At 36.5% G+C, this 24,423-nt stretch overlaps 1 protein-coding gene across 1 annotated transcript in view; it reads right to left on the bottom strand.

Moving 5' to 3' along the window:
• Window positions 1-4,081: 4,081 nt before the first annotated feature.
• COL5A2 (collagen type V alpha 2 chain) overlaps window positions 4,082-24,423 on the bottom strand; it is a 139,757-nt gene continuing 119,415 nt past the window's right edge. The window contains exons 39-54 of the mRNA XM_081813982.1: window positions 24,209-24,316; window positions 24,037-24,090; window positions 23,445-23,498; window positions 22,617-22,778; window positions 21,871-21,978; window positions 20,828-20,935; window positions 19,336-19,389; window positions 17,012-17,119; window positions 16,416-16,469; window positions 13,714-13,821; window positions 13,262-13,315; window positions 12,145-12,252; window positions 9,844-10,135; window positions 8,718-8,905; window positions 6,444-6,683; window positions 4,082-5,770 (exon numbers count right to left, since the gene is read on the bottom strand). Of these exons, the coding sequence (XP_081670108.1) occupies window positions 5,624-5,770; window positions 6,444-6,683; window positions 8,718-8,905; window positions 9,844-10,135; window positions 12,145-12,252; window positions 13,262-13,315; window positions 13,714-13,821; window positions 16,416-16,469; window positions 17,012-17,119; window positions 19,336-19,389; window positions 20,828-20,935; window positions 21,871-21,978; window positions 22,617-22,778; window positions 23,445-23,498; window positions 24,037-24,090; window positions 24,209-24,316 (1,947 nt within the window). The 3' untranslated portion in view covers window positions 4,082-5,623. The remainder of the gene's footprint in view (window positions 5,771-6,443; window positions 6,684-8,717; window positions 8,906-9,843; window positions 10,136-12,144; window positions 12,253-13,261; window positions 13,316-13,713; window positions 13,822-16,415; window positions 16,470-17,011; window positions 17,120-19,335; window positions 19,390-20,827; window positions 20,936-21,870; window positions 21,979-22,616; window positions 22,779-23,444; window positions 23,499-24,036; window positions 24,091-24,208; window positions 24,317-24,423) is intronic.

Raw genomic sequence — 24,423 nt, 5'->3', positions numbered from 1 at the left:
CAGTAAAAAAAAAAAAAAAACAGGCAAAAAGTATATGTTTCCTTGCATCTTCTTTTATACCCAATACAATCAGACATTTTAAAATCTGTCAAATTCTGATAGAGTTTAATTTCTTATTGTTTTGGTTGCATTTTTTTTCTAATGATACTAAATATCTTCTACATGTTTATTGGCCTTTATACTATGGCTTCTGTGAATTCTCTATGTAGGATTTTCATATTTTAATTTTTTGCCTTCCTGATTCCTAAGGAATTTTTGCAAGTAAATCTATTAAATATTTTCTGTCATATTAAATACAAAAATTTTCCCAGTTTGAACATGCTTGTAAGAGTTTTATAATCGAGATTTGAAATTCATTTTAGAATCTGATCTTCCAACATTTTAATTTATTATTTATATATTTGTTTCATTCTCATTCCAAGATTATTAAACTGCTCAAAGTATTTTATACTAATACATTTAGAGGTTTTTCTTTTCAAATGGAAATATTCAGTCCATTTGGGAAATGCCTTGGTACGAGGACTAGAGAAGGAAACATGCTTTAAAATGATAAATGTTTATCAAGTTTCTGTAATATAATTTACTGACTACATGAGAATTAATTATATATTAAATTGTAATATACATGCATAGATTCATTTCTAAATACTCTTCTTTTACCATGGCCAGTAGCTTTTTATTATATTTTTGTCATCTAATTTTATCTAGTAGGGCCAGTGACCCAACTTTACTCATTTCTGTTTTTTTTTCGGGGGGGGGGCATGCTTTATCATTTTTCTTGCATATTTTTTACTCCAATGAACTTTAGAATGATTTTGTCATGTTCCGTGTTTTTAAGATCCTATAGGGATTTTGAGTGGGGTTGTATTTAATTTAGGCATGAATTTAGGAAAAAGAATTACATTTTCCAAATACTGAGCTTCCCTATGTGAGAATAAGGCACATTTATTCCCATGTTTATCTTATTTTACATATCTTAGTGAAATGTTACAGTTTTTTAGTCAGGTTCTATAGACTTCTTGTCAGATCTAGTCTTTGGTGTTGTATGCTGTTACTGCCATTGGGGATAGAATCATTTCTTCTATTGTGTTTCCTATCCAATAATACAAATAATACATAGTAATAGTGATACATGCTTCACACTAATACATAAATCAATTATTAATACTCTCTAAGTGTACTTTTCCAGTTACACAGTATATAATTTCTCATCATTCACTCAATGAATATATTTTGAACAAACACAAATATACCAGGCAGTATGTCGGATCCTTATAAATAGCCCCTGCCCTTGTAACAAATACAATAGAGAAGACTGACCCTAATCAAATAATCATAAAACTGTGTAAAGCATTGTAATTGTGCTATAAGGGAAAAGCACAGAGTGCCAAGAAAATTTATAACAGGGACTTTATCTAACCTGGGTGGTGGTGAAGGGTGAGGATGTCCTTGAACAGAACTCTAAAAGATGAGTACAAGTAAACTGGGCAAAAGGAATACATACGCAAATAGACTTAGGCAGGATGGGGAACCCTGTTTTGGGGAAATGGACAGAAATCCATTGTGTGTGGAGCAGAGAGTAGGGCAGATAATGACAACATGAAGCTTCAGGAGTCAGGTGTCAGGTCATGGCAGAGACTCTGAGTTTAAGGATTTTTATCTTTATCCTGGAAGATACCACTGAAATTTTTTAAGGTGTGTGTGTGTGTGTGTGTATGTGTGTGTGTGTTGGATGGAGCGGAGGAGAGTGAGGTGACATATTCAGACTTGTATTTCAAATTGACCGCTCTAGCTCTTGGGGAAGAAGGGCTCAAAAAAGAGCAAGAACGGATGCCTGAAAACCTGTAAGAAGGCTGTTGAAGGAGCCCAGGAGAGAGGAAATGATAATGTGGACAGTGTCGTGGCAGAGGAGACAGAAACATTTATTAGGCTCACGACTTCAAAAAAAGCGAAAGCGCCAGTTATTTCACCAGCAAAATGAGTTTATTTGCGAATAGCGATTCGGGACCCGCACACTATGGCGAATCATACACAAGTCTGGAGAACAGAGGACAGGGGCTTGCTTTTATAGGTGAAGGGAGGAAGCTGGGAGGGACGGTTGCACTGAGTTCTCATCAGCTGGGCTGTTGCTGGGCAAGGAGAAATCCTTCCTCCTTCCTCCTGCTGGGGTATGTAAAGTATGCTTCTTTTCTGTTGGGAAATTCAAGTTACGTTTCTTTACAGCAAGTGGTACTTTGTGCGAGCTCCCCCTTCGGGGCTTTCCAACTCCGTTTTAAATTAGGTTTCTTTTATTTTCACAAGGCAAAATTGAAAATACTTAGCCATGCCAGAATTCTGGCATGGTGAGGGAGAGAAGTGTCAAGAATGACTCACGGTTTCTGGCCTGATTAAATGGATGGATAATGAGACTATTGCCTTGAGATGGGGAACACAGAACATAAACCAGCTTTGAGATAGGAATAACATACTGAGCTACAAGTACCTTTGAAACTCAAATGAAGATGGTGAGTTAAACATTTATGTATGCATTTCTTGAGCTGCAAGGAGAGATTTGTGCTATGTTATGCATTTTGGAGCTACTGACACATAGTAATTACAACTGTGGGCATGGATAAGGGCCGGTGATGACAGAGTATTGAGTGCGAAGGTAAATAGGAAAAGACTGATCCCTGGGGAATGCTGACACTTAAATTTGGATAAAATGATGCATTGCTAAAGGAGGTTAGGAAGAAAAGCTGCTCTTGGGTAAGCCACCCATTTTGATAAAAAATCAGCTTCCTGACACGTCTTGTGCTCCACAGACTTGTGGTTGTCATATGGTATTATGGCCTTGGTTTACCATTGTTGGGACTCAGCCCCCAAATCAGCTTTTAAGAGATTAATAACATACTATATGTTAATTAATTGAATTTAAATTAAAGAAAAAAAAAGCAAAACCAGAAAAGAAAAAGAGATTATTCTTAGTCCCTCCTGAAATCTTCATAATTTCAAAGAAAAACAGCTTGAGATGCTCTTTATTCATAGTGGGATAAGGACTCTGCAGTATTTCTTTTTTTCCCCTCAGAATTGTTTGCACTTGCTCCCAGCCATATAACACGATTCTGTTGAGAAGGGGTGTTGTCTACAATTTCCCTGAATCTCTTGTCAATTTGGAATAAATTACCTTCAACTTGGCCATGATTTGCCAAATTTTATGAGTTTGGGATTTTTTTCAGCATTCTTTATGCTTTCTTTGCTATTTTTCTTCTTTTTCTTAATTTCTGTTAATTTTGGAAGTTTTCACTTGTATTTTTAATAAATTCATAATCAGTGAATGTCACCATCCTCCCCAGATGTAGATTATTTCACTTTTGATCATGTAGAGTTTGAGGTATCAGTTAGGAAGGTAAAGAAGTCCACTAGTCTAGTGGGACTTATAGATCTAGATCTCAGACAAGTAATTTGAGGGCCTTTGGAATTGTCTAGGTCAACCTTTCATTCCAGAGCTCCAAATAAGAGCTGGAATTTCTATAGCTAGAGATTATTAGTGTTTTTGACTTAACAGAATCACCACATATTTCTGGTCCATCTATCTGAACTTGTACAAAATGTATAGGTTGGACTTGAAGGAAGTTTCAATACAAACCAAACTCACAAATGTCTTCAGGTACATAAACATTCAAATGGAAGATGTAGAGCTCAAATAATAACCAATTTGGGAAAAAACAATGTTGTAAAATAAATATTGAAAATAAAACTCTGAAATCATTTAGGCTAAATTCGTATGTGATATACTTGGAAGCATACGTTTTATTATCACACTTTATTCAACCATGAAAAATCAGTTGCTTTTCTCTTTTTATCAATAATCCTACCCTGAGATTTTTAAGGGCATAGACAGTGATAATTAGTGTCATGTTGCCTTTGTGGGTGATGTTGAAAATTGATTTTCGTTTCTGAGCCATTATATACACAATGGAATGTACTTGTTGTTTTATCCTTTAGACAAATGACCAAAAATAATACTACAACACTTTAATTTTCACCATTGGAAGTAAAATGGATCTAATATGTTCAAAGGAATTTCACAAAACGAAAACCATTGACATGACAAAAGCGTGCATTTAATTTGATGTTTTGCAGAGATACATGACTAAAGTTGTGTGCATGGCTTGGCCTTTGGGATGGTCCCAGCTGTTTATTTTTAAAGAAAAAATAAAAATGGAGCCAACAAATGCAATTAAGGGGGAAAAAAACCTTGAGACACAAGGGGACCTACATGTTCTGGTCTAAGAAACATGCAAGTATCACAAAACATTCCAGATACAGTATGACAGATGAACAATGAAAAGGCACTGGAACAATGCTCCTTCTTTCAGAAATGGGAAGTCTAACAATTATTTTTTCACAAATGGTATTGATGAAACCATCTTTATTTTTAAAGAATTTTATAGAAGGAATTTTAGCACCATCATTAGAGGAAAAATAATAATACATTTTAGCCCTGCCTATCTCCAGTCTTGGAATAATAACAGAAGCATAGCACCTTTTAGTATCTAAAATATAAACAAGAATAGTAAGTCCATCCCAGCTTCTAGAGATGAGGTAGCTCATGCTAAGAAATGTTGGGTCACTTTTCCTACGAGAGTTCAAAGGCCAAATGTTCTAATTCCAATCATCACATTTGATTAGAGTCAGCTCCACAACTTGAGTTTCTAAATCTTTTTCTTCATTATAGGCTTCAGGATGATGAGATTGTACATGTGGAAGACTCTCGACTTTGGGTCCTGGACATATGTTTATAAAGTTGTACATGTAAATTATTTTGCATTCAATGTCTTCTTAAACAAGAAAGTGCAAATGTATTCAATGGTATACTCATGTAACTTCTATCTACATTGATGGAGTCAAGAGGGAAAGATACCTTTAAATTTGAATGACAAAAAAGTCTGAACTTACCACACTTTACAAAAATTTAAGATCACTTTGTTTTCCAGAAATTCCACTGAATATATATTACTTAAAAATTCCATTTGAGACACAGAAACTGATTTTTTTTCCAAAGTTCTCTTTAAAGAGTTTTTATGGTAGTTAAACAATATCAAGACATGCATGTGGGTTTCACTCACAAGGATAAACATTTTGATTTCATTTTTAATTGATAATCTGGGAATGAGAGGTCACAGAAGGGCACTACTTTCTATTTTTCAAACTACAGCCAAGTGAAATAAACATGTATTGTGGTTTTACATACCCCACTCTTTAAGCTACCTGCCAGGAAGAAGAATTTTCTCATAAATACTAAGCAACTTTGTCATTACATTGAAATAAATTGAAGAAAACAGAGATTCATTTATTCAATCAGTTTACTTTTTTAAAAGGTGGTCATTGTCATTGGTCATCTTAAACCTAAACTGCTGTATTGAAAAATATTTTAAATCAATTAAAACTTGAGGATTGTAAGTAAAATAAATATTCTGAAGGAAAGGAGGCCAGGCACTTAAGACCATATATACAATGCTGATGCAGGATCAGCCATTATTTCAAGAGTCTCAGGATCAGCTTCAAACAGTCAAAATTCTTGTGAATGGGGTGGTCATTGATGGCGGGGGTGGTGCTCATTGTCAATGTATCTTGGCTTGCTTTACACAAAACAAACTGGCCCAATTTCGATGCCAAATTCTTGGTCTGTGCTGCCAACATCCACAGGGGCAAGATCTATGATGGGTAAGCGTGCCACGTTCTGCGTTCTATATTCAAAAATGGTCTTGCCCACATTTCCATTTCGTTTCTGGAATTAAACGATGCAACGGGTTAATGGTATAGACAAGTTATTCCAAAGACGTTAGATATAAATTTCCAAGCCAAATTTTATAATGTGAAAGCAATGATTTTTAGAGCACTACTTAAAATTAAGAGCACTGCTAACATCAAGTTAGGTCCTGGCATGGCTGGCAGGCATTTCCTTCATGTTTAAATTGAGGAAATGCCTTTTGTTCTTTTACGGCTTCCAAAATGGTCACTAACATAAATTATGAAAGCCTTTTTGCTTTTCACAAATGAAACTATAATTCATCAATAAATATTTTCCCTTTTATATCTATATATGCAAGTGAGGAGACATACAAATCAGTGAAAAAGGTAAGGGGTATCTCAGAATGAGTATATGTTTTAGAATCGAGGAATTTTAGGCCTGGAACTGAGATTAAATAAAGTTACTTGCAGAAGAACCACCGAAGAGTTTACAGAGGAGCTGGGTTAAATCCCAAGGACCCAGTCCTTTGTTAGTTATTTTGTATTAAAACTTCTACTGTGCTTCATGGACTAACACACATTCATGTTTACCCTAAAGAACAAGTATAAACAAAGTGAGAGTAAGATTGCCCCCACTTCTGCCATGACAGTATTTTTATCAAAAATAAATTTCTTCTTCAACCAGATCAATGTAGGTCAAAAGTACTTACAGAGCAAGTATCATGAAGAACGATATATCTGAATCTAACATTTCCCTCTGCTTTGATTTCCAAGTCATTTGACCCTTTGAGAACCACAGCTTTCTTGAGGTTCTTGGCTTGATCATCCATGTATCCTACACTGTTTTTACAGATGTAAGTAATGTTCTGGGAGGCTTCTTTTGATAGAAGGCGCAAGAAGGTCATTTGAGTAATGGCTGCATTAGGTGACTGATGATCTCCATAAACAAACTACAGAAACAAAGAGTCTTTGTTAAATGAAACACTGAAGGGTTTCATAGTGCCCTCTGTGTGTGTGTGTCTGTTTTGATTTCAGACATCAGTTTTGAGAAATATTACTTTTATTCTTTCATATAACAACATACTTTACCTATATATAAAAATATTTTGAAACTTCTATGAATATTCACAAGTAAGAACCTCTGTCCTTACTATCCCAAACAAAAGGTAATGAAACCAATGATAATTATAACTCATCAGAGGAAATTTAAGTATTTTTGAAATCTGCTTCTCTATTTGTTTAAAAAGTCTTAGATATTGCTTTTTAGAAGTTATACTTAAGCATTGACTTAATCGTGTATCAAAAATAACTCCCTGTTTTTATTGCTAATTATAATAAGAACTGGGACTCAATTACTGGCTTAAAATCTTTTAAAACCCACTGTTACATACTTAGAGGAAATACGAATTACAAACTTTCCATTAGCTAACAAAAACAGATAATCAAAAATATTTTCCTACAGGTTCTTTTCTACTTATCTTCTGTTTCGAATTTTATTTTCAATGCTCCTACTTAAGTCTCTTACATATTATATTAATTAAGTTATATTTCAACTGGGTATATTTAAATTTTAAAATTTCCTACTCATTAAACAAGGGTAGAGTCTAGTATATCCTACACACATCCATAATGTCTCATTATGTTTGCTATGAACACGTGTTCTGAGGAAAGATCAGAAGCAGAGGTGAGAGGAAAATTGCAGAGTTAGGCTGCCATAAGGAGATCCAGAATGAAATATTCATATTACAATAGGAAGTGGCAAGGCTGGTTGAGAATCAAAATACAGGACCATGAAAGAAACATAAAGGAGAATGGACTTAAAAATATTGAAAGAATTCATATGCAGTTGACCCTTGAAGAACATGGGTTTGAACTGCCTGGGTCCACTTATACACAGAATTTTTCAGTATATACAGTATACGGTACTACAAATGTATTTTCTCCTCCTCAGGATTTTCTTAATGCATTTTCTTTTCTCTAGCTTACTTTATTGTAAGAATATAGTATGTAATATATACACCATACAAAATATGCATTAATCATCGGTTTATGTTATGGATAACGCTTGTAGTCAACAGTAGACTATTAGTAAACTTTGAGGGCAGTCAAAAGTTGTACGAGGATTTCTGACTGCATAGATTTTTGACTGATTTTTCTCCCTAACCCCTGTGTTCAAGGATCGACTGTAATTATACAAATGCCTTAAGTTTAAATAATACAACCAAGTTTACATAGTGATCTAATTATTAAAAATACTATTATGGTAACTATCTAATATTTATTTGTAGCTTACCAGGTACTAAATAATATATTAAGCTTATTATAGTCACACAGAGACTGTGAGATAAATATTATCACTTTCACTTTATTTTTAAAATTTTTTAAAAATTTATTTATTTGAGAGAGAGAGAGCATGCATGAGCGGACGAAGGGGCAGAGGGAGAAGGAGAGAGAGAGAGATCCTCAAGCAGATCCCCCCTCCCCCACTGAACACGGAGCCCAACACAGGGCTCGATCCAGGACCCTGAGATCATGACCTGAGCCAAAACCAAGAGTCAGAGGCTCTACCGACTGAGCCACCCAGGCGCCCCATCACTTTCACTTTAAAATGGCAAAACTGAGGCTCCAAAAGGTTAAGTGACTTCCTGAGGTCACAAAGTCAGCAAGAGATCCAGGTGCTAGTCACCAAGTTCTCCTGAAGCTAAATATAATCTATGTCTTTCAACTGTGGCAAGATCCTTTTAAGTATACTCCACAGTCAGTGTCACATGCATTAAAAGTACTAATAGTAAAAACAATTACTTTTCCACATTCCATCAATGGGAAAATTATCATTCAAAATTTATGTTAATATAATTCATAGTAAAATTTATTTATGTAATAATAAATCTGGTCAAAAATAATAGCATAGTCCTAAATAAATAATAAAATACAATAAATAATGAAAAGCAAAGAAATAATTTTTAGAAAGTATATTAAATTACCTGAGATCCTCTATTCATATCAAGACCATACCAAACAGGCTTATGGTCAGAAGACTTGCTGGCCCACCAGGTCTTACGTGGTACGCTGGATGGGTTTGCTGAAATACATGTTTCTCCTGTGTCCATGTTGCAGTAAACTTTGATTGCATCTTCAGCAGATCCCTGGTTAGGATCAATCCAGTACTCACCTATTTTCCAAAATAAAAGTACGTGCTAAATAAAGAGAATTTCAAACATGATTATGAGTCTCTGAAAGAATTAACAGAGGGTTTGAAGATACGAACTCACTGATGAAGGACTCTTTTAAGAGAGAGTATCTCTGTTCAGGAAATACTCTGCAGCTAGGAAAAAGTAACTGTTACACATCTGAGCACTTTCTACTGCCAGGCACTGTTTGTTTTGTTTTGTCTGTTTGTTTTTAAAGATTTTATTTATTTATTTGACACAGAGAGGGACAGCGAGAGAGGGAACACAAGCAGGGGGAGCGGGAAAGGGAGAAGCAGGCTTCCCGCCGAGCAGGGAGCCTGATGCGGGGCTCGATCCCAGGACCCTGGGATCATGACCTGCGCCAAAGGCAGCCGCTTAACCGACTGAGCCACCCAGGCGTCCCGCCAGGCACTGTTCTAAGGCACTTTGCCACATCATGTGCTGAAGGCTCAAAACAGACATGGGAAGGAAATATCATTATACCCATCTTATAGATTAGAAAACTATACCAAAAAGAGACAATCCACAATAATTACATGGCTTTGCCAAAATGGATGTGTTCTCATTAAATTTAGAAAGCCGATATTTTAAAGCAAAATATGATTGGAATCTAATAATCTATGAATAAAGTAAGTAAATGAGTTGAACTACAATTAGAATGCTATAAATTATCTCTGGAACTACATGAAATGGGATCATTAATAGAGTATGCCCTCTTTTATAATACTTATCATCTCATCCTATAATTTTTCACGTCATTGACTGTCCCCACCACTAAAGCATAAATTCTATGACAGGCTTGCCATTTTACTTCTTGTGTCTGTCACTTAAGTAGAGACTCAGTAAAATATTTAGGGATGCAGTTGAGAACACAATCAGAAACAATGGACCTTGCTCAAATGGGGAGGTGTCTACCCACCGCTCTGCTTTGCAGAATGGCAAAGCTTTAAGTCATCACACGTCCGTGCTGGATGCTTTTTAGAGCCATCAGGACTGCGCATGGTTTCAATCTGACTACTGAGTGACTTCAGGGTAGCATGAACCCCTGGGTCAGTTTTGTTTTTGTCATCCGGAGCCGCCTGATCCTCGGTAAACTCTGGAAGTGGATCCGGCATGCTGTCATCGTAGTGACCCATGATATCTCCAAGAGCAGCTGTAAGGTGGCCCGGAGGACCGGGGGGACCAGGTGGACCAGGCTCACCAGGAGGACCCTAATTTTTAAAAAATCAGAAATGCAGTTAATATATATTTTTTGTTTTTGCTTTTCAACTGGACACAAAGGCATTGATGAGACTTGTATGTGGGGAGTTAGTGCGATATCCCAGTTTGATGGTACCGACAGATCTGTGAATTCATGATTTTTTTCTCTTAAGATTTATTTATTTATTAGAGATAGAGCGTGAACACAGGTGAGTATGAGTGGGGGAGAGGGGCCTCGAGAGGGAGAAGCAGACTCCCCACTGAGCGGTGAGCCCTAATGGGGCTTGATCCCAGGACCCTGAGATCATGACCTGAGCCGAAGTCAGAAGCTTAACCCACTGAGCCACCCAGGCGCCCCTGACCTCATGACTTTTTAAAACCAGATGGCTCTGGGCCTGCTCCTGTAACTTTTCAAGCATGAGAAATGATGCATAACTTTTATCAGGCAACAGATCTGCAAGCCAGCATCTGAGACCAATAAAAATCAAAGCATAAAATATTTGCTCCGACGTTTACCTTGCAGATGCAATATATTTTATGTTAAGAATGTGTAGGTATGTACATTCATTTCCAAACTGGGGCAAAGCAAACTAAAATATTTCAAAAAGACTTACAGACAGAAGCTGGAGGAGGAGATGCAGAGGAGTTGTGGGTGCTAGTTCTTTAAGACCTCACATCTATATCAAGGGAAATACCCACAAGAAACACCCTGAAAGAATTTTCCCCTACTTCCAAATACAGAGGAAAGTATAGGAAGTCTTTTTATGTGCATTAATTAATGTGTAGATCAAATTTCTCTGTACTAAACAAAATTGAATAAAGTTCTCTTTAGCCTTTTTATTAACAAAAATAAACAGCTCTCTTACTTTTCTTGCCATACAAGAACTATTGGAGTAATAGGGACATAAGCACAGAAAGTGCTTAGCAGTGAATCCTCCCTATCAATCGCTTCCCAGGGAAGAGCTCAGCAACTTGAGGGGATCGGGGGACAGCCTGCAAGGGTGTGTAGTCCACCTTTCATGTGGGGAGCGCAGTGCTGGCTGTCAGAGGGCTGGAGTTCTATACTAGCCGCACCGTGTTAGGTGGCTCTGAGCAAGTCGCTTCACACTGCCAACCTGGCCTCACCCTCAACAGACTGGTAAAGCCGTTGGGTTTTCTCCCTTTAAGGTCATATCGTGATTCTATGCATTCCTTTATGCTAATAGGGGGGAAGAGATTTTTTTTCTATTAAGGACCACCGGACCACAGAATAAAGTCAATCAAGAGCCACATAAGTCAGAAGTATTCCAATTCTGCAGCTGTTTTCCATTCCCAGAGAAATAGATAGGAAATATTCCTCTTGACCATGGGAAAAATAAGGCTGTTCCATCCATATAATAAATAATAAATATTTGGTTTAGTGTTACTATCAGTAAGGGGAAGAGACAGAATAAAAAGGGAAAGGTAAATAAGACCAAAGAGGAAGAAATAGCACAGAGGGATGTGTAAACTCACATACATACACGCAAATGGGTGCATGGCAGAAATGGGAGCGTGTTTCCCAAATTCCTGATGTTTCCCAAGTTGATACTATTGGAATGTTTTATAAGAAGTTTTAATTTAAATCCTTTCTGAATGGCATTTTCCATAGAGAAAAACTTTAATTTTGTACTTTTCCCTTTCCAGCCTTTTCCTGAATGACTGTACTCATCAATCTCATGTTTAGTATATTGCCATTTAAAGCAAAGCAACATTTTCGTAACTTTAATTATAAATACAATCATAACCTGCTATTTTCTCTCATTGGTGTCACACGAAGTCCAGGCTTCCGTAGCTTGGACTCTAATTTAATATGCTCTGAATAATCTGTAATTAAAATACTTGAAATAGTTACTCATATGGACAAGTTCTTGTATGACTTCTAGGTTTGTTTCCAGAGTCCTTTCGATCTCTTGTCCACCATGCCGCACAGATGTTCCTTGGGTAGAGTCCAAGCTTTGGGAACCAACAGCATTTCTTGCATGCAAACCCCTGTGATTACCTCAGGTCCTGCTTCTCCAACACTGCCCCGCACACCAGGGGGCCCGATAGGCCCAAGTGGTCCAGGGTTTCCTTCTTTACCCGAGGGACCGACTGGACCTGGAGGACCCTGCCAGAAAAAAGGACTGTATTTTAGATTCTATGAAGAGAACTTTTTACAATGACTGTCTAGTCAAAGAACTGTTTTCCTTACAGAGCAATCACAATGGTTTCTCATTCATTGTCCTGCTGACTAATCAATGGAGTTCTGGCTCCTTAATGTTCACTGTTTGATCACACTTGGATTCTCCATCATCCATACATGGTAAAAGACCCCCATCAGTCAAAAACTTTACTGGACTGATCATCGACTTTTATGGGAAGAAGGCTGTTTCATCAAATCTCATGTATTATAAAGTTAATTAGAAATTTAATTAATTAGGACTAAGAAAATGGCAGAGGTATGAGTGATTAATATAAGTTAAACTTCTGTGCTTATTCCCCAGGATCTCATCACATCCCAGTTATATTAATACTACTCTTCTCAATGTTATGTATGATTTGTTTACACTGTATTTAGACATAGCAGAAATTCTTCCCACGATTGTCCTAGGTAATTATGTGTGTCAATTGTCTTAGGACATTAATGGCCTATTGGAGGCAGCACTGATACCAATGTAGAATTTTGAAAAGCTTCAAATATTGGTTTCATTTTATGATTTGCTTCTGAATTAGCCTTATGCAAACTACTTCTGAAAAAGTATCTCAATTACTTAAAGGAAAAAAAAAAAAACATATCCAGCTTCAAAATCTGTTTCTACCTCATAGTAAGTCCTATTGTATCTTCTTAAAGAGTTCAGTGAAATTTCAATGAACACAAACTAACAAAATGAAGTAACAGATCAGTATATACAGGGTAGGTAAAAGGTTTTAATGTGGGCCCATGAAGCAATGTTTCAGAATATTTCTACTTAAAGGTAATTGCTGAATGGTTTGTCTCATACATTTGCTGTCAGCTTCAGAAAACCTGGGCTGACTCCAGCTTCAATGCCATAAAAATGATACTCAAGCCCTAGCACTGTGTCACGAAAAGCATTGTGGTTATTTACATCTGCAACTTAGTAGGTTTTGTTACTTACTCTTGGGCCAAATGGTCCAGGAATTCCAGCACTGCCTTGTTCACCATTTGGACCCTAAGTAGGAAAAAAGTAAAAAATGTCGCCAAAATATTTACACCTACATTTTGCCATTCTCAGCTTTTAAAAATGATTAAAAATGTGCTGTCATTGACTTTAGCAGGATAAACTAATTTCTTGAAGTCATCAATCTCTACGATGTCTACATGAGTTGACTAATACTAAACTGTAGAGTAATGGTACATATGTCCTTTTGCTTTATTTCTTCCTACAAAATTACAGCTGATATATGGCAAATTACAATGAGTAACTGGGTAATTAAATATTCAAGATATGCTTTCAAATGAAAATAAGATATAAAAAGTCCAACCATTTTATGGACAAATAAATATTCCTGTCAAGATACCTGTGTATTTTCACATGGAAGGCAAATAATACTTAAAGGAGTAACTTACAGGAGGTCCAGGAAGACCTTGAAGACCAGTGAAGCCCCTGTGACCCTTTTGACCTCGGTCACCTCGGTCTCCGTGATCACCTTTGTCACCTCGAGGTCCTTGGGGTCCCTAGAAATAGGGTCATGACATGGTATTGCTCGGTGAGATTATAATTTACTGCAATGTTAATTTTTATAGTTGTATTTACTACACTTTTGAATACTGTACAGCAGCCCCCCCTTATCCACGGGGGATATGTTCCGTGACCCACAGTGGATGACCGAACACTATATACACTATGATTTTTCCTATACATACATACCTATGATAAAGTTAAATTTATAAATTAGGCACAAATTAGACTAACAGTAATGAATAACAAAAAGAACAATTACAACAATATACTATGATAAAAGTTATGTGAATTTGCTCTCTCTCTCAAAATATCTTATTGTATTATATTCACCGTTTTTCTTCTTGTGATGATGTGAGATAATAAAATGCCTACGTGAGGAGATGAAGTGAGGTGAATGACGTAGGCACTGTGACGTAGCATTAGGCTACTATTGACCTTCTGATGATATGTCAGAAGGAGGATCATTAGCTTCCTGACTGCAGTTAACCGCGGGTAACGGAAACCCCGCAGAGTGAAATGGCGGATAAGGGGGGGACTACTGTATGAACTAACATAGTTACTTATCTAAATAGAATTAGACCTAGAAGTTTTTGTCTATTTTCCTCAAGGAATGAAGGTGATCACTAAAAACATAAGATATATAATAATGCTTTCCAAAAGATTCAGTTTGTTAAATGCCTACCCTGCATTCATACTAAAATGATGTATTTTTAAGTTTGATCTAACTGATCTGAAACATTTTCCAAGGATTGTATTTCACATATTATGCTGATATCATTATGTAAAAATATTGCCACCATACATGGATTCTTTTAAACTAAAACATGAGTTCTTACTTACTTTTCCTCTAAGAAAGGAATGTTTATTAAATTTGCACATGTAGATAAGCTAACTGGATATGCCAGCTGGGAGTATATTAAGGAAGTTGGCCATATTTGAAAGTTGCTAAGAGAGTAGACCTTAAAAGTTCTCATCACAAGAAAATAAAATTTGCAAATATGTGAGATGATGGGTGCCAATTAAACTTACCGTGAACTTGTGATAATCATTTCACAATATATACATACATCAAATCATTGTGCTATGCACTGTAATAATGTTATATGCCAATTATATCTCAAACTTGGGGGGGAATAAAAAATTGGCAAAGCCTTGTTTAAGCAAATGGAAGAGGAATATCATCATTAAGCCACTCTCCTCTAAAGAAAACACAAAGAAATGCTTGTTATCCTTATATCTGCAATATCTGTACCCAAATTCATCAATCCTGATCCTGAGAAACTAAAGAAAAAAGCAATAATTAAGCATCTTCTTGTAGGATAGAAGCTACGCCTAGAGAAGAGGTAGAAATTACCAGATTAATCTGATCAGTCTTGGGCTGCCTTTTTCTTTGTTTTTTTTGTTTGTTTGTTTTGTTTTGTTTCATTTTTTAAAGTCTTAGAAAATGGGAGCAACTCCAGGAATCCAGTGGTTCACAGTAAACAGACAAGAGGCCTATATAGGGTCACCTACTATAGGGACAGCTTCTGTTGTATTTAGTTTTTCTAAAAGATAATTCAAACTCTATCAATCTGACTTTGGAGAATGGAAAATATCATCAAATAGACTGGCTCTCAGGTTAATTATTTTCTTATTAGTTTCTTGTTATTTTGTTTGGTTCTCTCTCTATCTTTTTTTAATTTGGACATCCTAATTGTCAAACAGTATGGGAATCTTTTTATCATAAAAATAAGAGTAGATCTTAGTTACTTTTACATATTTTATATAGTAATGCAAATTTAAATACTAAAATCAGCCTGAATGTTTTCACATTAGAGAGGTTCTTTTGTCTTGGGGTGTCCTAAAACTTCATAATTGAAAATAAAGTAAACCAGAAAGCACCTATTTAAATTACTAACTAAAGTTCACTTAATCATGAAAAATAAACCACATTGTTTTTGTAACTAGTTAGAAAATCATTCACTTGACATGCCATAGAACTATGAAATCTTCTCCAGTGAGGCTCAAATCAAAGCTGAGAATTATGATTTAATAATAGGCCATGAATTTAAGGCTATAATTTTTCTTCATCAATATAGATATTAATTTATATAATGAGTGTGAAAGGAACATGGCCTATTAGGCTGCCATCAGAGATGATTCATTCACAGTAAAATATCTATATAATAATCATTAACCTGGAAGTAATTGCAAATAGCAAAAAGATCAGAACATGAGCAGAGTAGTCTAGCTGAAAATAAAAAATATTTGACTAGCACTTTTCAAGTTTACAAAGAGATTTCAAACCCATTTTCCTATGTGATTTCTAGAAAATCTCTAAAAAGGGCACTAAGATTCCTATTATTTTGAGAGAAACCTATGACTCTAAAGGTCTTTATTGATTATTGAAAGAATTCACAGTGAAATTCAGAGGACATATGTTAAAATTATAAAAAAATACAAACTTCTGGATATTAAATTAATATTTTTGTCCACAGTTTGAGGAACTTGCTAATTTTCATTTATGAATCTTAAATTGTGCTTCTTTGAGAGTATATATATTTTATGTGAGAAGATTTTTATTTTTAAAGAAAAACAGAGAACTTACAAGTAAGCCACGTTTTCCAGTTCGACCAGGTGGTCCTATAGGACCCCGAGAACCCTAGAAGAAATTTTCACAAAAATTAGTGTGTAAAAAATATGCATATACTATATAGATACAGAATTCAAAAATACATAAGTTGGATACTTATATATGTTTATGTATATCTACGTGCATACTCTTATGTCTAACTGATTAAAATCAAGCTAATGTCCTTAGGCATAAGATGTGTTCACTACAACCCCAATGACACTTCTTTAGTCAATTTCATTAATTGACTTCACTGACTGAAGATCCCCTGAGTGGATTACGCTAAGACATTATTTGCTTAAATTTACCATGATGCATACTTACTACATTTCCTATCAATCACAACATCTTTAGATGATGAAATTCAAAGCATCAGGATTTTTGAATATCTATTAGAAACCAAATGTTTTCCATTAACATTAAAACAGTTTAAGTCATAATTGGCTGTTTATCATTCTTTGTTTAGAGTCCTTAATCAAATGTGCTTGTATGATTCTGTGCGTGCATGCATGTAGCTCACAATATGGCACACTGATGTTTGTAACTGTCAGGATGAAACTGACTCTCCTTACCGGATCTCCTCTTTGTCCTGCATCTCCTGGGGCACCAACTGGGCCAGGAGTTCCAGGGGCACCCTGAGAGCCTGGCAGACCTGCAGGTCCAGGGTCTCCACGATCACCCTGACGAGAATAACCATGGTATTATTCTTTTCATATTTATCCTAAACCAGCGGCATTCTATATGCTCATACTATTCATGGTAAGAAAATATATACCTTTTTAATTTTTTTTATTTATTTATTTTTAAAGATTTTATTTATTTATTTATTTGAGAGAGAGAGAATGAGAGAGAGAGAACACATAAGAGGGGATAGGGTCAGGGGACGAAGCAGACTCCCTGCCGAGCAGGGAGCCCGATGCGGGACTCGATCCAGGGACTCCAGGATCATGACCTGAGCCGAAGGCAGTCGCTTAACCAACTGAGCCACCCAGGCGCCCTATACCTTTTTTAAACCTGATTTTTATTATTCAACTTATATTTTACTTAAATATTTTACTTGTATTTACTTACTAATAAATCAAACTGAAAAGAATAAGAATATTTCCCCCAATTTCAGATGTCCTCCCTCCCCTCACTCTTACCCTATGACTCCCACAGTCAAGATTACTGGAGTGTAACAGTGTCACCTCCAGAATTTAGCATGTTTCTTACACCAAGCAGTCTTCAAGCGTATCCTTTCACTTGGGATAAACACTTTCCAGAGTGTGAAAACTGGGAAAATTTTAAGGAAACCACTTTCTAGATTTTCAACTCCACATGTGTTCTCTCAGAGAACTGATCTGAAGTATCCTTCCCTACTTCCTCTTTAATAATCACCCCTCTCCCATTTTATGAAAGGAAAAGCATTCTTATCTATCTGCAATCTTATTATGGCGTAGTGCCCCAAGGAGTGAACACCTCTGGCCACCAAACTAAGGACTTTTCCAGAATGCATAGTTCACTTGAGAATAAAGCAATGAGGTATTTGGAAAGAAAGAGGCTGCTCCTTATTTCATCCAGGTGACCCAACTATGACAAGGCTCCAAATCTTATTGTCTCCTTAGGAAGTCAGAGGTGAGATTATTGTCATATGAACATGTATTATCATAATTATTTGACCTGAAAAATGGAGTCAGACCTATTCTGCTGGCAGAAGTTCTTATTTGACTGATCAGTTTGGCAGCCAGGATAAACCTTGGCAATTAGGCTAGAGAATGGGCATGTAATACACTGGATAAGCTAAATGGGCAAATACAGGATTTAAAAATATATATATATTGAAAGCACATTTAGAATTTACCAATGATTACCCCCTTTCCAACTATTTAAACTTATGATTAAAATAAAATGTGATGGCAACTTAAATTGTGCATAGGGGTTCTTAGATTTTCAAAATTATACCAGGGAAGACATCTGCAAAATCTTTGAAGACTACTGCATTGTACAATGTATACTGACCAAGGGAAAAATCCACATGTCAAGAGAATTTGCATTCCCTGGCTTTATGATAGATGGGGGGAGGGCTTACTCCAAGATTTCTCAAAACTCTTTCTTTTTCTTTTGAGTGCCTACTAGATACTCTAAACATGCTATTTAATGCACAAATGTCCAGGGGAATAAGTAGTCATCCTATTTAAAGTATTTAAAAACTGAGGTTTAGAATATTTGTTCAAGGCTGCACTGCTGGTTACTTAAGGGAATCAAGATTCCAGTCAAAGTCTGTCTGACTTTAGAGCCCATTCTGCTGCATGATGAGCTTTCAGAGTGAAAAGAGTCATTGTGTCATAATAGACGTTAGACTGGGGGACTGATTTTTTGCCCTCCGTGGACTGATATGAGACAACTGTGTGACTACCCAAAGGGACTGGGACTTCAGAAAAAGTTGGGGATATTTTCAGTTCAGCATAAGTCATAAGATTTAGAACACATCATGGGATATACGATATGTAGAAAGCCACATGGTTTATTTTCTCATGGGGCATTCACTTGAGGAGAGGAGTAGAGAAATTTAGATATCACCCAGCTCTATTTCTGCTTCTGTACTTTTGTGAATGAGTTTGAAATTGAGGCTACTTCATCTGTATCCTCATCCAAAGCCTTCATGTTGCACCAGATATGAAAGCAATGTGCTTTCCTACAATTAATAAGAAATGCCATCTCACTTTGCTGTGTACTCAAATCTCATTTCATTGACAAGATCTACCTAAATTATGATATTACAGAAAAGGTAGCTACTATCAAGAAAATCGGGGCTGCCCCAGAGCTATGAAAGAAAGGGTAAATTTTACTCTTTAGTATTACAAAGATTTCAGATTTACATTCCTGCTGATTTTCTAATCAGTGAAAGTGCCCTTACACGTTCTCCAACAGCACCGTCCCGTCCTGGAGTACCATCATTACCAGCTGGACCCTATAAAGAATCATGTTTGAAAAATGAGTTAACTGAGTAATGAAAAAAATCTCATTCCAATTGCCAGAAAAATTACAGCATGTTTCCACCTCTCTTCCATAAAGTATAAATTAGCACTTATGGAAATTTTAGTAGAAGAAAGTCTTCTGCCATGTTTTCTATTACTTGGAATTGCTTGTAAGATTATTAACACATTCTTACTTTTTTTGGTGCCAATTTTAATACAGTTTTATAGAAGACACTGCATTTTCCACTTACAATCCAGTGCTTAGAAAGTTCAATGTTATTTCCTTGCCCCGTGCACATAGTCCATATTCAAGCATTAAGAATACCCAGTTATTTACTATGGCAGCTCAACTTTAAAACTATCATGGAATTTGCTATAAATTTGGGTCCTTCAGTGATTTGTGTGGAACAATACTAAATCTATGCTCAGGTTGGCTTAATCAACCTCTTCAATGGTGGGCTCAGACCAGGCAGCACCAGTTGGAGGGGCCCCACCACCAGGGAAGCCCACCCCAGGCACTCCTAGAATGCGTCCTGCATTTAATCTAAATTCTTCATTTCTATTTTTTATTTTAAAACTGGGGGGGGGGGAATCCTAAATCCTTTGAAATACATAGGCAATAATTTTATTCTTGGAATTTTAGGTTTTGTTTGTATCACCAGTGAATGGTTTTCCTCCCTTTCATATCTTAAGCTTATCGAAACAATATCCTTGAAGTTTAAAAATAAAACAACTGGGTTTAGATATGAAATAACTTTTTACAATGTACATTCTTCTCTTCCTACATTACTTTGATTTTTTTCAGAACTATGTTTTTATCATTTGATGAAAAATTGCCCTGAAAGGTATTGATTGTTTCAAGAAAATGTGACACTGTCTGGTAATTTACCCATGAAAGCACTGGACAGAGGAGATTCCAACCTATAACTTCTCAAATCACTTTTCAAAAATTGATTTCCTCTCAAATGAGACTCAGGGAACATGACATGCATAATGTTACTTTATAGTGATATTTAAGTAGAATGATCTCTCCTTACTTTTCTCTTTTCACAAGCTGTAATTGTCATATTAATCCTATTACCACAAAACTTGGCAATTTTGAGAAATATGCCATTATAGAGTGAAATAACAAGATAAACGATGGATAAATGTGTCCTTTCACCTTCAAAACAATTTGGCAACAACCTAAATCAACTAAAATCCTTGGTTCCAGACTAGATGAAGTCAGTGCTTATTACCTTCTCTTTCTGTCCTCATGTAGACAACTCACTGGGGAAGTAAAGTACATCAAATAACATCACTAAGAAACTTCCGGTCAAATGCGCCATCGATTTCTAAATTTCTAAATTGATTTCTAAATAAAAAAAAAAAAAAAGCTGTTCCCATGACACCCAGATGACAAGAGGAGAGTTATTTTGATGTAGCACTCACTTCGGGTCCAGGCTCCCCTACAGGGCCATTTGAGCCCGGGGGTCCCACAGGGCCAGGCGGACCTTTATCCCCTGGTGCGCCAGTAGGTCCTACTTTTCCTGGTGTGCCCTGAAATAAGCATATAAATATGTCAACCACTTCTGAAGAAATGTAAGAAAGCCAGTTTACATAAAGGCTACATTTATTCAAATGGCACCTCAGTTCCGCCTTCTATAATATTAATTATCCATTATCCCACAATACTCACTTTATTTCTGTATCCCAGCACTTGAGTTTCACTATCTTATTGGGAGATTGTGCTTCTGGGTGCTTGGCTCACTTCTGGTAACAGTAAAATCTTCCCTAACTCCAGGTTTGCTGGTTTCAGATCTCTACCCACATTCCCCCAGTTGCAAGGTCCCAACAGTACATCTCTGTCCACATTCCGTATAAAAACATCATTTTTTTCCCCCACAAGCATGTAAACTTTTAGCGGTAAAATTTAATCTCTTCAAAGCTAAGAGTAAGTCAAACTTTTATCCCCACTCCAGGGAATGTGAGGTTCTTAGCAGCCTCCAGGGAACAGGAGATTACTTTCAGAGTCTATCTTTATCGCTCACCCCACTTTCACCTCCAATATTACTTTGGTTCAACTACTTCTTCCCTTTGATGATTTATGAAAACTTGCCCTCTGAACTGTGAAATATGGGTGTTTTGGTTAGGCATGTTTATTTAAAAAGAGGCTACCTACTCACCAGAGGAGATTATCCCCTTTCTCTAGCTCCACGGGTATTTTTAATCTTTGAAGAAAAATTTAGAATCACCCAAAATCCATATCCTTATTTGTCTACTTCTCTGGTCCCCGGGTTAAATAAATATATTTTCAAAGACTTTGCAAGGTGCTTAAGTAAAGAATTTGACATTCAAATTCAAAGGTTTTTACGATACTCAGAATTTGTGTCTAAAAAAGACTTTAAATCTACTAAGAAATAAAAGATAAATTCTCTCTTCACAAATTATATTGCACATAATCAGATGAAATATTGACCGACACGGCCACTCACCGCTGGGCCCGGCAGGCCGGGCATGCCTCGCTCTCCACGCTGTCCTGGCATGCCCACAATTCCTCTTTGTCCAGTGGTTCCAGCTGGGCCCGGGGGACCATCAGGACCCTAATTTTGAGGATAAACTATAATTAGAAATCCTCCAGGATAAAACCATATGCAAGGACTAGATCACAGCTTTATAGGTTTTTCAGACCAAAAAACCAATTCTGTTTCATAAAACCCTACTACATAGGAGTAGTCATAATTTATACTCCACATAGAGCCTCTAACATTGTTTAAAGGTGAAAGCAGCTCATTGATTTCCAAGAAACTTGAAGAGTAATGTGAATACTGAAGGAATGAAAGAGGTAACTATTCAGGCAACTATTTTTCCTCTTTTTAAAAAGACAAATTTTTTAAATAAAGAAAAGAAATAGTAACCTAACACATTAGTATTTCGAGACATTTAGATATCAAATAAAATAACATATTTTAAAAAAATTGTCTTTATACAGCACAGATACTTAACAAAGAATGTTCTCTAGTTTTTGAACACCATGCCCATTACTGTTATATTTTATACTTCTACATATCCTTTTTTTTTTCTAGAGCAGAGAAGTGTAAATTTAAAACATATAGGACCTAAGGATTTATGAAAGCACCCAGGTTAATGTATACAGTTTCTTTTCAGCAGTGAATATTACGGGTATCTATCGGTAAATATCTCTAATAGAGGTGGCCGCAAACCAAGATGCCAAACTTACCGGTTGCCCATCTTCTCCTGGGTCTCCTTTGTCTCCTGGGCCACCAGGGGGGCCAGCTGGTCCTCGATCTCCTACTCGCCCATGAGAGCCAGGGTCCCCACGAAGACCTGGCGGTCCCTCCTTCCCAGGTTCCCCTAAGGGCCCTGCAGGTCCTGGAGCTCCCTAGTAAAGATAGAAAGAAACCCGGGATGGCAGAGTGGAAGCCACATTAGAGGACTTGATGCAGTGGCCTCTCGGGTCCATTTTTCCTGTTAGATAATCAGTCATTCAGTGGATTTAAACAAAATTAAACAAAACAGAGCTGCAGATTCATTTCCCAGGAGGAAATCTAAATTATTTGCAGACAATTACCTTTGACTCAGTATCAGAAGTGTGTTGAAATTAACTTGAATTTTTAAACATCTTAAGCCTCTGCTCCATCAGTCAATATATAACATTTTATTCTGTCTGACCTGATCTTATCATGAAAGAATAACATTTATTAAACGAAGTTTCAGAGATGCTTCCTAACTGGAGGAAATTGTTATTAGCACACAATACCGTTAGAATTTAGTACTCAAATGGAGTAATAGTCAAACATTGGGGCTAAAAAGGACTGGATGATTCAAGGTGAATTTACTTTGATAGGATACCAGTGTGTATGAATTATTAGGATAATGGTTGTTAACAGGGGTTAACAAATCATTAAGGGATTAAATAAAAGAATAAACAGTAACTCATATATGTGTATTTATATAATGTGTATATATGTGTGTTTGTGTGTATTTTCATGTGTGTGTATGGGTGATTACTCCACTACCAATGATTTGAGTTACTGAATTGACTTACAGGAGGGCCTGGAGGTCCAACTCTGCCAGCAGAACCAGGAAACCCTGTAGCACCCTAGAAATACAATATCATATAAGCAATTTTAAAATAACTATTAATTACATATACTTTCTGGGATCTATTTTTTTCACAGGGATGCTTAGGCTTTAGATTCCCTTCCTTGTTATAAACAATAGATTTTTTTTTTCTTGTATACTATGTTTTTGGGAATGGATCTGCATTAATCAGTAGGAAGGATGCTATTTTTCTCTTTCTACTTTCCATTTATCTTGAACACATACAAGTATGTTCAAGGCTCGTGCTAGGATCACATTAATCTTTTGCATCACAGAATCCTGTAGAGTAGTTCCCCATTATTCCTCACCTCTTCCATAGGTAATATATTCTTTATGTTATATGGGAGGCAGCTGGGTCTCCAAGATCATAAAACTAATTGCAACCCAGATCTCCATTTAAGTGCCCTTTCCACGACAGTTTACTTATACAAGTAAAAACTTGTTGTTACAGCTTCAGATTAACTTTAAAATGGCCATGAAGTGCTAGGCGTCTGCGACTAGCTGTGTGTAATTCCCAGAGTTTCAAACCAACTTACGGGTGGACCCTGAGTTCCTCGGCCACCTTTGAGTCCAGGAACACCATTAGGACCCTACATAGAAAAACATGAACAAAAGATCACTATAAGGAAAGCAACATGGGCTAAACACAAAGTCTCACCATTGGGCATGTGACTCAGGTTATTGGTGTTTGTTTTGCTTTCCACTTACATGAGGGCCTGGGGATCCTGCTAGACCTTGTGGCCCAGGAGAGCCTGCATCTCCCTTCTGTCCTGGCTCTCCGGGTTCCCCTTTTATTCCAGGCTGCCCATCGGGACCCTATATCAATTGTTTAAATAAACAATCAATTATAACACTTACAGACAAGCTATTCGACAGTAATTATTACCAACATATCATTTAACCATATATTGTTAAATGGTGCT

The sequence above is a fragment of the Leptonychotes weddellii genome, chromosome 3, assembly GCF_054177405.1.
Source record: "Leptonychotes weddellii isolate Sample4059 chromosome 3, ASM5417740v2, whole genome shotgun sequence".
Taxonomy (NCBI): Eukaryota; Metazoa; Chordata; class Mammalia; order Carnivora; family Phocidae; genus Leptonychotes; species Leptonychotes weddellii.
This window is presented reverse-complemented; position numbering and strand designations above follow the sequence as displayed.